Genomic DNA, 15,934 nt, shown 5'->3' with positions numbered 1-15,934 from the left:
AATAATTACGATTTACTTAATTGATTACCATAAAAAAAAAATTATAGGGGATGTTGGTGCCTCTGTGGCCTAACATCTTTTAAAATTTACAACAACACTCCACATCTTCACTATATTATATAAACACTATTATATCCTTCAATTATCACACTAACTACAGGAGAATTATCAAAATTTTCCACACCATCTTCGAATATTTCATCTTAATACATCTTCCCTGCAGCGCTGTATGTTCCTTATGGATTTAGCACTTAAGTTTGATTTTAATAATAATAATAATAATAATAATAATAATAATAATAATAATAATAATAATAATTTTTAAGAATCATTTAAGGGGAGACTTGTGTTATTGCAGCGCACACTGATGGTTCTAAAGTCTCTGATGATGCTGGGTATGCAGCAGTTTTTCCTCACAGAATTAGAGGTTATTTACTAGATTCAGCCAATATCTTCCAAGCCTAGTTGTATGCTGTTCTCATGGCCATTATACACTGTCCACCTCGTCATTCCTAGTTGTTTCAGACTCAGTGCATCACAGGCTAGCCAGATATTTAATTCCCCTCATCCCATCGCCCTTTTGTTCACAACTTTGGTTATGAAGCATTTCTAGTAAATACAAGTCTTTTTTTTTTTTTGATGGGTTGGTGGACACTGACGTTTCTGGTAGTGAAGAGGCAGACTCGGTCAGTCAACTGTTCATGATCTCCTAGTTTCTAGATGAAGAATTAGACACGTGCAGCATCTTGGTATCTTTATTGTAGACGTTTCGCCATCCAGTGGCTTTATCATTACAAATTTAAGGACATAATGAGAAGACTGTAGAACTATATCCCCTCAAGGAAGGTTCCTTGATGTTGGTGAGGGGCTCTTGATTTAGGGAATTGGATCTGTGCTCCAGTTCCCCGAATTAAGCCTGAATGCCTTCCACATCCTCCCCCCCCCATGCGCTGTATAATCCTCCGGGTTTAGCGCTTCCCCCTTGATTATAATAATAATAATGTAGAACTATATTCAATAAAGATACACAGATGTTCAGTATGTGTCTTAATTCTTCATCTTATCGGTATTGTATACCATACATGTACAGTCTCCCAATTTCCCACACTATTTTTCAGTGATCTCTCAATAATTCCACAACCGTTGGCAACAACGGTGGTTCACGATAGACCACGAAAAAAATTGTTAAACCACATTTGGGTTTCTGGCCACCTTCCCAGCACTCTCGTGTTGGTGAGACTACACTCTCCTGCCTACGTAGTTTTTATGAAAAGTCTGTGTTAACGGGACATTTGCTGAGGTCAGCTTGTGTGTCTGGGTGTTGAAGATGTATGAAGTTGTTCCTGCATACTCTGACTGCCAGGACAATGTAGTAAGACTTGACAAATTGATATTACAAGTCTGTAGATTTATAAAGATGAGTTGTTTCCTAAATCCTACAGTAGTGGCACGATGGCCAGTATCTGATTGTAGTCTGACAGAAAACAATTTATTCTAACTCGACCACCGTTGTCAACAGTTACGAAATCGAGGCATGGAAAATAGTCTACGAAAAGAACATTCCTGCGGTAGTGGCAGTTCATGAATAATAATAATATCTTTATTTGTACATGTACAAGGTATACAGGCGTGGCTGACATCATGACATAAAACTGTACAGAAAGCCCCTTGTTATGCAGAGCATTTCGGGCAAATTAGGTCAGTTTTGTCCCAGGATACAACCCACGCCAGTCGACTAATACCCAGGTACCCGTTTTACTGATGGGGAACATAGACAACCGGTGTTAAGAAACCAATGTTTCTACCCTCGCCGGGAATCGAACCGAGCTCGCCGTGCGAAGCGAGAGTTTTAGCCACGGGGCGGGTGAGCATCAGGTGTCCAGGGACCTATAGACAAGGTTGAGAACAACAGTGTTCATAGGTAAAATGTGTAAGTCATGTGACACCCTAACAAAATTTACATAGTATAAGTGATGTCTGAGATGGAGCCAGGTGGTCATTGGGGTCACCTGTGAGGGGGCTTTCGATCCAAGAAAATAGACTTCTACCCTCCTTCCTTTGATCTGTGGTGTCCGTAATAGCTAGTAATAAAGCTTCCAGCTATGTTCAGCAGCGCTGTATGACCCTAGTGGGTTTAGTGCTTGGTTTTGACGATAATAATAATCCAGGTATGTTCAACAGCTAAGGTCGGGGTATGTGATCTCAATCTTAAAATAATGAATCCTATGATACTCCAATACTGAAACTATGTACTGTGCCAAAACAAAAGCATTCACATTGCTAAACTCACAAACTAGTATTTAGTCACTTAGCCATAATACCAACTTACCTCATAATTTGTAATATTTTAAAATAAAGAATTAAACTAAGTCTGCCCGAAATGCCTAGCCATGCTAGGCGTTCTAGTGGTACACTCTGTAATCATTATTTAACTACATGTAAACCACACAACAACCAAATTCTGTAAATTCAACATTGTAATCTTTATAGAGGATAAACTTTGAATTTGAATTTGAATTTGAATTCATCAAATGTCTCAGAGTTCCTGTGTAGGACACACATTATTCAGGTCATGTTTCACTCTCCAGCTTTTTCAGGCTCCAGGAGAGCAAAACGTTGCCGCAATAAAATGTCGCATTAGTTGCACTTGTGTCTTTTTAAGACACGTGGATCAGGAAGCTAGGAAAACAATGGTAAACACTGGCACACCTGACACTCGACAAGGTGAGCCTCGCTCACCTTACAGGTGACCACGAATTACCTGACTCCATCTCAAACCTCACTTGCACTGTTAGTTCATCATCTGACTCTTACCCATTTTGACTATATGTAATGTAGTCAAGGTCCCAGGACTGAAACGTTTCCCGAAAAAAATATATCCTGGTGTTTGCTCACAGAATCTCTTAAACTTTTTAAGTGGAATATGAAGCACAATCATCACCAGCAATACTTAGAAGTGGAAGATGAACCACAGACATCACCAGCAACACTTAGAAGTGGAAGATGAGCCACAGTTATCACCAGCAACACTTAGAAGTGGAAGATGAGCCACAGTCATCACCAGCAACACTTAGAAGTGGAAGATGAACCACAGACATCACCAGCAACACTTAGAAGTGGAAGATGAGCCACATCAGGACAAGGAACGGACCGCCACATTTCACAACCAATTATTGCGGCAACTGGTTTTGTGATGCGGAAGATTCAATTAGCGCAGTGCAGACTTGAGGTGATACCTGTATATACACCGAGAGGTGTATATCTCTGTGTGTATACACTGATAGGTGTATATTTTTGTGTATATACACTGAGAGATCCAATTATAATTTCTCTTCGGTCTGTATCTTGGAGCAAAAGGCATTGGTAATAAACTATTTTATATTTCAAGAAGCGATGAACGCGTCTGGGTCAACCAGTTTAAGTATTAGTGAAGGCTCGATTCTCCGTCCGCTAGTCACGACCTAGTGTTTAACTACTCAGGTTGTTTGTTTTCCGGTTAATAAAACAAGGAATAGGAAATAATATTTATTGGATTGTGTTTGTAATTCTCATCATAATTATTGAGGTGACACAAGCCTAGTGTTCTCACTTTTGTGACGTTTATTCTGTTCATCAGTTCTGAGACAAGGAGTGACACAGTCCACAACAAATTACACTTGTTTTGTATTCTTTTTTGAACAGTGTGGACTCAAGCATGTGTCAGAGTCCATGTTGAAGAGTCACGTGGGTAACCCTCACTCATCTGCTTCCACTGATGCACACTAAGCCAGCCTCCCCTAGCCCAATTCTAATCCAGACTAATCTAGCTTATAATTACTTGGTTTATCCCAAGCCTGGCCTCACCAGCGCTAGGTCCCAGACCACCTAGCCAACAAGGACCCACCAGCCACCTCCCTGTGTTCCTGGATAGGCACAGGTCTCGCTAAAAAATGTAAATGAATAACGTTAATTTATTCACTAACGTGAACGTTACATGTATTCACAAATGTCTATAGATGGCTTGACGTCGGAGAGGGTCTCTTGACTGGTCTAACTACCTGGAGGGTGTTCCGGGGGTCAGCGCCCCCGCGGCCCGGTCCATGACCAGGCCTTTTGGTGGATCAGAGCCTGATCAACCAGGCTGTTACTACTGTGCGAATCACAACCTGGTTGGTGAGGATCTGACTTAGGAACTTATCCAGTTCTCTCTTGAAGACAGCTCAGGGGTCGTGTAGCAATCCTACATTTGTATGTTGGAATGCTGGTGAATAATCTTTGGTTCCTTACATTTAGTGTTCTCTCAGTGTACTCGCAATAATCCTGTTTTTCATTAAGTGTATGTTACATCATCTGTCGAGGCTTTTGTTTTCGTAGGAATAAATTAAAACCAAGCGCTAAACCCAGAAGTCATGCAGGCTTTTGTAGGAAGTGATTTCTGTGTGCAGATTTGGGACCAGTCCCTCTAGGATTTTCCAGGTGTACACTATAATGTATCTTTCACACCTGACTTCCAAGGAGTTCAGGTTGATTTCTAAAGTTGCCTGTCTTAAATGGGCTGTCATTGTACAGCAATATTCTAGTCTAGAGATAACAAGTGACTTTAAGTGGATCATCACCACTGACTTGGAATCCCTTGTTTTTAAGGTTCTCATTATTCATCCCATCATTTTCTTCGCGGGTGTGATGACACCGCTGTGACCCTTGAAGGTGAAATCTTCTCATATTACCACTCCTAAATCCTTCATATTAGTTTTTTGCTCTTTTGTGTGGTTAGAATGTGTTGTATACTCCGTTCTAGCTTTTATTTCATCAAGTTTTCCATAAAGAAGTAACTGAAATTTGTCCCCATTGAACATAGTTTTCTGCGGCCCATTGAAAAACTTTGTTTATATCCGCTTGAAGATTTATAGCGTCCTCAGTGGATGACACTCATGCAGATTCTAGTATCGTCTGCACAGGATGATACAATGTTATGATTTACGTCTTTATATCGAACATGAGATGCAAATCAAAGCAGCATATCTATCTTTGCAGACAACACTACAATTTAGATGGGAGCGCCTTCATCTCGGTGAGAGGTTCCTTGATGATGCCTCGCCGCCGTTGAGGAGCTCTTGATAGTGCCTAGATGCCGTCAAGGGCCTCGTGATCTAAAAAATTAGATCACTGCTTATTTCTTGGATCAATCAAGGTTTCCTGCCATTTCCCCAGGTTCTGTATGACGCCTCTGAGTTTAGCGCCTCCAGATGATTATAAGAATAATGACACATAAACAAATACATCACACGTTGGATCGAGGCCAGTGTACCCAGTCGCCGGTGTGAGATCCAACCCGGCTAATACAAATTAGATCCCACGTGACTCCAGTTTTTTTCCCAAATTTCTCTTATTTGTCATTTATTTATAACGCTAAAAACCACTTGCCTTATTGACCAACGGTCGTACGTAATACATACAGCGTGACCTTATGACTACTTAACATTGTTTACCTTGCCAGCTCCAAAGCTAACTTATATTGCACTAATATAGTGGTGCCAGGGATGTCTAGCTTGACAGGGAAGCTGAGACAGACTGAAATATTTTGTTTGTCTCTTTAGCTGAAAGGGAGAGGGTCTGGCCGTGTCTTAGCTGAGAGTGAGAGGGGTGTGGTGGTTGTGTCTTAGATGGGAGGGAGAGGGTCTGGTTGTGTCTTAGCTGAGGGGGAGAGGGTCTGGTTGTATCTTAGCTGAGAAGGAGAGGGTCTGTTTGTGTCTTAGTTGAGAAGGAGAGGGTCTGGTCATATCTACCTGAGGAGAGGGTATGGTTGTGTCTTAGCTGAGAGGCAGAGGGTATGGTTGTGTATTTTGCTGAGAGATAGCTTGAGGTTATCTAGTACTTTGTACGTATAGCTGAGGTGTGGGATGAAGCTGAGAGAGAATCGCTCTCAGTACATTTCGTGGTGTGTGTACTCAAATGCCCATTTTCGTAACTAAAGTTGCGCTAATGCCCATCACTATGACTTTCATCGCTGCTAATTGAGACCATCACTCTCAGCTGAGATCTTCACTGTCAGCTGATTTCTATGTCAGCTGAGACCTTATGACTGCTCACAGCTCTTCTCAGCGTTTCAGTCAGCCTCTTAGCACTACAACTAGTCCTCTCAGCACTACAAGTAGCCCTCTCAGCACTACAACCATCCCTCTCAACACTACAACCAGCCCCTCTCAGCGCTACAACTAGCTCATTTGGCACTACAACCATTTCTCTCAGCACTACAACCAGCCCCTCTCAGCACTACAACCAGCCCTCTCAGCACTACAACCAGCCCCTCTCAGAACTACAACCAGCCCTCTCAGCACTACAAGCCCTCTCAGCATTACAACCAGCCCTCTCAGTACTACAATCAGCCCTCTCAGTACTACAACTAGCCCTATCAGCACTACAATCATCCCTCTCAGCACTACAACCAACCCTCTCAGCACTATAACTAGCCCTCTCAGAACTACAACTAGCCCTCTAAACACTACAACCAGCCCTCTCAGCACTACACCTAGCCCTCTCGGCACTACAACCAGCCCTCTCAGCACTACAACCAGCCCTCTCAGCACTACAACTAGCCCTCTCAGCACTACAACCAGCCCTCTCAGCACTACAACTAGCCCTCTCAGCACTACAACCAGCCCTCTCAGCACTACAACCAGCGCTCTCAGCACTACAACCAGCGCTCTCAGCACTACAACTAGCCCATTTCAGTCAAGTATCTGTCGCAAGATAAGCCCCAGCACCATACTAACCTAACAATGCCCATCCGGTGGTACAGCTGTTTATCACAGACTCTCTTGATCTAAGGACGTGGAGGTCTCCGCCGAAATCCTCGGATCGAACCTGATTCCCTACCAGTGCCCCATGCGTCGTATGATTCCTATGGGTTTACCGCTTATTCCCCAAGAAGTGGGGTTGTTCATAGGTGATGGCTCACTGAGGAACAAGGTTCTGGAGGTTGTACAAGTGCTTAAGGATCTCACTCCAGAAGTTCTGTGGAGGGGGAGGTGGAGGCAGGTTGGAGGTATCAGGAGTGGAGGTCTCCTGGTGAGGGAGGTAAGGCCACAAGCCTCCTGGAGGTGGGAAGAACGAAATTGCAGGTCTACTGCCTGCTGGAGTCTCCTGTGGTGGGTCACTGGCGGTGTATGTGTCACTCCAGGTGGAGGGTGTCTTGTCACTGCCTGTACTCTGGTCACTGCCTGTACTCTGATCACTGCCTGTACTCTGGTCACTGCCTGTACTCTGGTCACTGCTGGCACTCTGGTCACTGACTGCACTCTGGTCACTGCTGGTACTCTGGTCACTGCTGGTACTCTGATCACTGACTGTACTCTGGTCACTGCTTGTACTCTGGTCACTGCTAGTACTCTGGTCACTGATTGTACTCTGGTCACTGACTGTACTCTGATCACTGCTTGTACTCTGGTCACTACTGGTACTCTGGTCACTGACTGTATTCTGGTCACTGCTTGTACTCTGGTCACTGCCTGTACTCTGGTCACTGCCTGTACTCTGGTCACTGCTTGTACTTTGGTCACTGCCTGTACTCTGGTCACTGCCTGTACTCTGGTCACTGCCTGTACTCTGGTCACTGCTTGTACTCTGATCACTGCCTGTACTCTGGTCACTGCCTGTGCTCTGATTATTGCCTGTACTCTGGTCACTAATAGCTCCCTGGTCACTGTCTGTATTCTGGTAACTTTCTGTACTCTGGGTAATGTCTGTACTCTGGTCACTGCTGGTACTCTGATCACTGCCTGAACTCTGGTCACTGATAGTTTCCTGGTGACTACCTGTACTCTGGTCACTGTCTGTACTCTTGTCACTGCTTGTACTCTGGTCACTGATAGTTTCCTGGTCACTGCCTGTACTCTGGTCACTGCTTGTACTCTGGTCACTGCCTGTACTCTGGTCATTGCCTGTACTATGGTCACTGTTTGTGCGCTGGTCACTGCCTGTATTCTGGTTACTTCCTGTACTGTTGCCACTGCTGGTACTTTGGTCACTGCTTGTGCTCTGGTCACTGCCTGTACTCTGATCACTGTCTGTACTCTGGTCACTGTCTGTACTCTGATCACTGTCTGTACTCTTGTTACTGTTTGTACTCTGTTTACTTGTGCTCTGGTCACTGCTGGTACTGCGATCACTGCTTGCGTCTTCCACCTGTCCCACATCTGAGTCCTTCAACCCCTCTGTGTCGACATAATGACCAGGTCTCAGCCTATCAGAGGCGTCCTGGAGACGAGTAGTGGCTCTACTTCCCACAACATCATTTTCACCCACTAACGCGGCACCTTCACTTGCATACTGATCATGTTCAGCTGTCAAACCATCATCGTCTCTATTGACAACTTGACCTCTGAGATCGTCAACAATGTGCTGCAATGTCTGTCGAAGTGTGTTCTCGTGTATTGGTATGTGTGATTTTTCAACTGAAGTGTAATCTTCATCCATGAAGGCGTAATCAATTGGTGGTGGTTGTGGGTTGAGTGAGGCACTGGAGGCAGGTTTGTGTTCCTGTGATTGGCTGCCGGGAGTGGCTGCTTGCACCTTTGATTGGCTGAGGTTTGCCTCAAGGATGGACACTGTTGGCTGGTTGAGTGAAGGTTCTGTGTCCAGTACTTGTATGGGGTTGCTCGCTATTGGCTGTGGTTGTGTATCCTGCAGATGTACGTTACTTGCTAGTAGCTGTGGTTGAGTGTCTTGCGGACGCATGTTGTTCGTCAGGGGTGGGGGACTGAGGGCAGTGCTCGGTGCTCCCTGCAGAGGACCCTGACGGAGTGAGTGCAGGGGGGACACTGCTGGCGGCCACAGGGCTGCCTCGCCCGCAGGCAAGCGAATGAAAGGGTGGTCATACGCACTCTGCAGGTGAGAGATTATATCTTCTACAAACTGTGACTCTTCAGAGTCCGAGATTTCGTTATCTGTGGACTCAGGAGGACCCACCTGTGCCGAGAACTCTTCGGACCCAGTGCTATCGTGGGAACTCAGAGACGGGGTTTCTGGTGGACGAAGTGGTTTTGGACGAGGCCGGTTGACAGGACGAAGCAAGTTCGTCTTAGTCTGGTTGGATGGTGTGTTGAGTGCGTCCTCTCGATGAGGTATGACGCTATCAATGTCGTTCAGAGTTGGGGCGCTGGAGGTCTCAGAACTGATTCTTGGGTCATCCTGCTCTTGTGGTCTTGGTCTAGGAAGACCGATGTAGGACAACAGAGGTTTGAGAGGCTTGGGTGGGTTGAAGAGCTGAGGGCGTGGCTGGTTAACAGGACGGAATGGGCTGGGAATGGGTCTGCTATGATACTGGGTCCTGTATGGCCTGTGGGCAGGCCGCGGCCTTGACCAGTACACTTGTGGGTGTGGCTGGAACGTGGGCGGCAACCACTGGGAGGGGCGGGCGTTGACAGACTGCTGAGGAAGAGGGTAAGCGATAGGTGGGCGTCCCGTAGCTACTGGTGGTGCTGTCTGTGGTTTCGCCGGATCTTCGTCAGCCAGGGGCGTCGAGAGCTGTGTTGTAGGTGGCTCACTTAAAGACGTCGTAGGCGGTGGGGGTGTTACAGAGGTCTGTGTGAGAACTGGACTTGATGGTGTGGGTGTTGGGGATGTAGAGGTGGTTGTAGGTGGCGGAGGTGTGGATGACCACCATAGTGGAGGGGATGTTGAGCTCACGATGTACGACAGAGAGGAAGTAGTAGTAGTAGTAGTAGTTGTTGTTGTTGTTGTAGTAGTTGGGGGTCCAGGCGTGATGTTTGAGCGTCCAGACGTAGTGAGTGGGTGTGTAGACGTGGTGGGTGGGTGTGTAGACGTGGTGGGTGGGTGTGTAGATGTGGTGGGCGGGCGTGTAGACGTGGAGGGTGGGTGTGTAGGCGTGGCTGAATTTTCAGGAGCAATGGATGCTTGACGAGGGACGATGTTGATCTGAAACAACAGGCGTCAAACATTATTACCAAGCACTGGTAAGCCTCCGTTGCTGCAACAGAATCAACAGCAACTACAACGGAAATTTCAAGTCACTATTACAGAAACATCAGTCCCTACAACAGAAACTTTACTCACTGAAACAAGCTACAGCTACTAAAACAGACACTTCAGTTACTACAACAGAATCTTCCGCTAATACAACAGACATTTCAGCCACTAAACAAAAACGCTTCAGTCACTATATCAGCTCTGCAATAGAAGCTACAGCAGAATCAACAATAACTACAACAGAAGCAACAGTCACACCAAGAGATGCATACCAAGCATTGTTGACAATAGTATCAAATACCGACAAATTGAAGATTAAGACACATGTGCAACAGTTGAGTATCTTTATTGATGAAACATATCGCCTACACATTAGGCTTCTTCAGTCAAATACAAAGGTAGCATGGTCGTTCCAGACTATTGAACTGAACTCTTTTTCCAGGCTGAGGGACTGACCACCTCATATACTTTTTCTCCGAGGTTGATGGACTGATTATATCATCTTTATTTCATTACTGCACTTGCTTCCTCTGTATTTGACTATAGAAGCCTACTGTGTAGGCGAAACATTTCATCAGTGAAGATACCCAACTGTTTTACATGTGTCTTAATCTTCAGCTACACTTACTTTTTGGCCAGGACGGACGATACGGTAACCTCCTGCGTCTGCCACGTAATGTGTGACATGTTGCTTGCCCAGGGCGTCGTGCCAGCCGTAGCGACCCAGAACTACGCCGTCGGGGTGTCGTTCCTCGTGTCTCCACTGGTGGTCGTCACCGTAGCCGAACTTGTACGACCCTGGTGGCAGGAACGACACTTCTCAGACGACTTGGAACTCTCAGGCAATGTGCTGGTAAAATGCTCTAGATTCAAGGAAGTGGAGTTTTCCTCCTCTTACAACGCTTCCACGTGATTTTAGTAATTAATCTGGAGGCCCACAAAGCAAGTTTGAGTTGAAATTTGGATAATTTGTGTTTCGACACAATATGCCATCAATTATCGGTATGTATATTGTAGCTAAAATTTCGAATATGTGAGAAAATGTCTCAGACCTCCATGAAAAATGTAATAAAAATAAGAATAATATATTGAAAAACTAACTAATCCCACAAAATATTTACGAGGCCCCAGAATTTAGGATAAAATTTCCCTCTGAAAGTGTTACTGATATACAGATCTTGTACTGGAAGGAGTGCCAGAACACACTCACTTGTCTTCTGGTACTGGAAGCAGTGCTAGAACACACTCACCTGTCTTCTGGTACTGGAAGCAGTGCTAGAACACACTCACCTGTCTTCTGGTACTGGAAGGAGTGCCAGAACACACTCACCTGTCTTCTGGTACTGGAAGCAGTGCTAGAACACACTCACCTGTCTTCTGGTACTGGAAGCAGTGCTAGAACACACTCACCTGTCTTCTGGTACTGGAAGCAGTGCTAGAACACACACACTTGTTTCGTGGTACCGGAAGCACTGCTAGATCACACTCACCTATCTTCTGGTACTGGAAGCAGTGCTAGAACACACTCACTTGTTTCTTGGTACCGTAAGCACTGCTAGAACACACTCACCTGTCTTATGGTCCTGGAAGTGGTACTGGTAGATGTTACTGGGGTCCCCGCGGTGCTCGACCGGGTAATCAGCTAAGGGCTGGGCTCTGGATTCCACTGATCTTCCGAGTGGAATAGTCAGTAAGTCTTCCTTCTTCTTGTCCTGTTCGAAAGCAAAATACAGCGTGTTTTCCAAATGATCCACTTCTGTCTTTAATTTTGTCTTCGTTTTCTTCTTTGTTTTGCCTTCAATACGCAATGTCTTGTTATCTTTGGGTGGCGTGGTGATGTCATCTGCTTCTTCGCCGACCAGATCGTGTCTAAATGTGACCGGCAGTTCGAAGACTTCCTCAGATGAAGGGAAATGAGCCAACAGAGGTTTATTTACTGATTTATCTGAAGAACTGTGAGTATTTAGTTGATCTTTGTACAAGGAACCTTCAGTGACAGTCTCAATATATGGCTGAGGGCCAAGAGAACTCTTCGTATCAAACTCACTGTCCCTCGCTTCAACAGACATCTGGATCTCTTGATCACCAACTGAGGTTTGGATCTCTGGAAAGTTATCAGCAGTGGTCTGGGCATCTGGAAGGGTATTAGCAGTGGTCTGGGTGTCTGGAAGGGAATCAGCAGTGGTCTGGGTGTCTGGAAGGGCATCAGCAGTGGTCTGAATGCCTAGAAAATCAGTAGATGTTTGGATCTCAGGAAGATTGCTATTCAAGATCTGGGGGTGTGGAACGTCAGTAGCAGACGTCTGAACGTCTGGAAGGTCAGGAGCAGTAGTCATTACGTCTGGAACGTCAGCAATGGAAGTTTTGTTGTATGGAAAGTCACCAGCAGATGTCTGGACATCTGGAAGGTCATCAGGAGAGGTCTGGATGTCTGGAAGATGGCCAACAAGAGTCCTTGTGACTGGAAGAGCATCAACAAAGATCTGGATATGTGGACTGTCACTAGCGGAAATCAGAGATTCTTGAATGTCTCCAGCAGCGTTCTTAGTTTCTGAAAGATCACGATCAGAACTAGTGTTTGAAAGATTACCATCAGATTTCCGAATATCTTGAAGATAACCATCGGTCGTGTGTGTGCCTATCTCTAGATGATAATCAACAGAAGATTCTGCTTCTAGATTACTAGAACTCTGGCGTTTTGGAAGATCGCCAATTGAATTTTTGCCATTTGGAAAATGAACAGAAGAGTTCTGGTTTTCTGACAAATCAACAGAAGTCTGGGTATTTGGAAGTTCGTCAGTAGAGGTTGTGGTATCTGTAAGCTCAATAACAGCAGTTTCTGCAAGATTATCAGCAGGACTCTGGGTATCAGTAACTTCTCCAGCAAATGTTAGATTTTCTGAAAAATCGTCATTTGAGGTTTGGATTAAGGAAAGCTCACCAGTTGAGGTAAAAGTTTCTGGAAGCTCACTAGGAGAGACCATGTTGTCTGTAATGTCGCTTACAGAGGTCTGAATGTCGTAAAGGTCACCAATAGCTACCTCGGTGACTGACAGATTCTCAGCTGGACTCTGGGTTTCTGGAAAATCACCAGACGTCTGGATGGCTGGAATATCAGTCATTTGGGTAACTGGAAGATCACCAGATATCTGTATAACCGGAATATTACCAAACGTCTGGGTATCTGGAAGATCACCAAACGCCTGAGTGGTTTCAAGATCACCAACAGAGGTCTGAGTTTCTGGAAGGCCACTAACTGGCAGGACACCAGCAGAAGTCTGGGTGTCTGTAAGCTCGCCAGAAAAAGTTAAGATTTCTGGAACGCCAGCTGAGGTTTGAGTTTCTGGAAGCTCACCAACTGAAGTCTGGTTGTCTGGAATAGTAGTAACGAAAACCTGAATATCTGGAAGATCACCACTTGAGATGTGCACATTTGAAAGTTCACGAAAAGACTGGTTGTCTGAGACATCACGAACAGAAGATTGATTGTCCGGAAGCTCCCGAACAGAAATCTGACTGTTTGGAAGATCACGGCCAGAAGTCTCTTTGTCTAGTAGATCACCACCAGAGGTTCGTGGTGCTGGAGAGGGATCAGGAGCATGGTTGTAGCGAGGTACTTTGTCGTGTCTGAGAAAGGTGAAGTGCCCAGCAGGGTGAGGCTGCTGCAGGTCGGAGTTAGCTGCCTGAAACATCATTAACTGGATGTCTGCTGGCGGGGCGCCGTCGGCGGGAGGACTGCGACGAAAATTATATGTAAATTGGTAAATAAATAAGCAGAAAATAAGTAAGCAAGAAAATAAGTACATTTCTATTTAGGCTTTCACTACACACAAATTCTTTAGTGTTTTTGAGGGCTCACTGATGTTATAGGCACAAATTTAACATAATATTTACACTTTCAGCAAATGTTTACACTTTGCACTTACGTTACTAATAATTTTGCGATGATATAAACATATTTAATAAAGTGGTTATTTTCATCAAACATTTCGTAATGATTTTTTTTCATGCTGAAGGTTAGGTTATGTCAATTATGAAACGTACCACAGAGAAACTGAAGGCAAGAACTTACTTGTAGTAGATGAAGGTGTGAGGAGAGTCAGGTGAAGGCCAGCAAGAGACTACTGCTGCTGCTGTTGACATCAACACTAACACCTCCTGCAGCATCTGTACATGGTAAATATGTGAGCACAGAGGTAAGACATGTGCAACGCTTAGATATCTTAATTGTCGAAACGTTTCGCCTGTTCAGCAGGTTAGATTACAGGAATGTGTTTCTTATTGTGAATGGTATATACAATATCGAAAGATTGTTGAGTAAGACAAGTACACCACTGGGCAGTTTCATCAGTCGAATTCAGATGCATTACAATCCTCGAAACAGTAGAGGTAGTCTAAGGTAATCAGTTTTTCAACCTCCTCTGTCCTTGACACACACACACACACACACACACCAGTGAAGAGGTGGCTCCAGGAGCTGTGAATCGACCCCAGCATACACATATGGTTGAGTACACACACACACACACACTGACACAGTACAAGAGGAGTGTACAGTGTGTCAACAACCTTCATGGAGACTTATAATCATATATGTAAATGTTTATGAACCACGCTAGAGTAATGAGTGTTTAGTAGTCGAGGACTGCACATCACTGCACCTCATTGCACCTCACTGCACATCACTGCACAGCACTGCACATCACTGTACATCACTACACATCACTGTGCATCACTGCACAACACTCAAAAACATTGCACAACACTGCACATCACTGAATAACAATCAACAATGCACATCACTCAACAAGACAACACAACACCGCACAGTATTACACAACACTGCACAGCACTACACAACACCACACAACACCGCACAGCACTACACAACACTACAGTGTTATGCAGTGCTAGAAACACTGACCTAATCACATATAACCATCAGGGTTTCAATAAAAGGAACGTTCTGTATAAATAATATAACTTAACCACTTTCCCTAAATAACACCCGGCTAAACACACTCATACAATGACTAGCGTGCCAAAAACAAACTTTTTCTTTTTCACTTTCCATTTTAGTCTTGAGTAGATGATTGTCATATATTATAACTGTCCGATATTGCAGCTGTCAGATATTTCGACTAATTTTAATTTTTAATGGAGTGGACTGGTAAGCTAGTGGAAGGCTTCGGTCAGATGACCAAAAGCTAAACTGATGGGTCATCTTATGACTTAGACTCGCGTCAGGAAACACTTATCCTGTTTGCTGACGAACCTTACCTAACCTAACCTAACCTAACCTAACCTAACCTAACCTAACCTTACCTAACCTAACCTAACCTAACCTAACCTAACCTTACCTAACCTAACCTAACCTAACCTAACCTAACCTAACCTAACCTAACCTAACCTTACCTAACCTAACCTAACCTAACCTAACCTAACCTAACCTAACCTTACCTAACCTAACCTAACCTAACCTAACCTTACCTAACCTAACCTAACCTAACCTAACCTTACCTAACCTAACCTAACCTAACATAACCTAACCTAACCTAACCTAACCTTACCTAACCTAACCTAACCTAACCTAACCTAACCTAACCTAACCTAACCTAACCTTACCTAACCTAACCTAACCTAACCTTACCTAACCTAACCTAACCTAACCTAACCTAACCTTACCTAACCTAACCTAACCTAACCTAACCTAACCTAACCTTACCTAACCTAACCTAACCTAACCTAACCTAACCTTACCTAACCTAACCTAACCTAACCTAACCTAACCTAACCTAACCTAACCTTACCTAACCTAACCTAACCTAATCTAACCTAACCTAACCTAACCTAACCTAATCTAACCTAACCTAACCTAACCTTACCTAACCTAACCTAACCTAACCTAACCTTACCTAACCTAACCTAACCTAACCTAATCTAACCTAACCTAACCTAACCTAACCTA

The 15,934-nt window shown here is 44.5% G+C and overlaps 1 protein-coding gene across 1 annotated transcript in view; it reads right to left on the bottom strand.

Annotated features, from left to right (window-relative positions):
• Window positions 1–6,798: 6,798 nt before the first annotated feature.
• The window catches only part of LOC128694451 (serine-rich adhesin for platelets-like), a 16,844-nt gene continuing 7,708 nt past the window's right edge, over window positions 6,799–15,934 (bottom strand). Inside the window, exons 2-5 of the mRNA XM_053784579.2 lie at window positions 14,039–14,133; window positions 11,537–13,701; window positions 10,595–10,764; window positions 6,799–9,915 (exon numbers count right to left, since the gene is read on the bottom strand). Of these exons, the coding sequence (XP_053640554.2) occupies window positions 6,934–9,915; window positions 10,595–10,764; window positions 11,537–13,701; window positions 14,039–14,133 (5,412 nt within the window). The 3' untranslated portion in view covers window positions 6,799–6,933. The remainder of the gene's footprint in view (window positions 9,916–10,594; window positions 10,765–11,536; window positions 13,702–14,038; window positions 14,134–15,934) is intronic.

The sequence above is a fragment of the Cherax quadricarinatus genome, chromosome 60 (assembly GCF_038502225.1).
Source record: "Cherax quadricarinatus isolate ZL_2023a chromosome 60, ASM3850222v1, whole genome shotgun sequence".
Classification (NCBI taxonomy): domain Eukaryota; kingdom Metazoa; phylum Arthropoda; class Malacostraca; order Decapoda; family Parastacidae; genus Cherax; species Cherax quadricarinatus.
The sequence above is the reverse complement of the archived record's forward strand: the minus strand, read 5'-3'. Positions and strand labels throughout refer to the sequence as shown.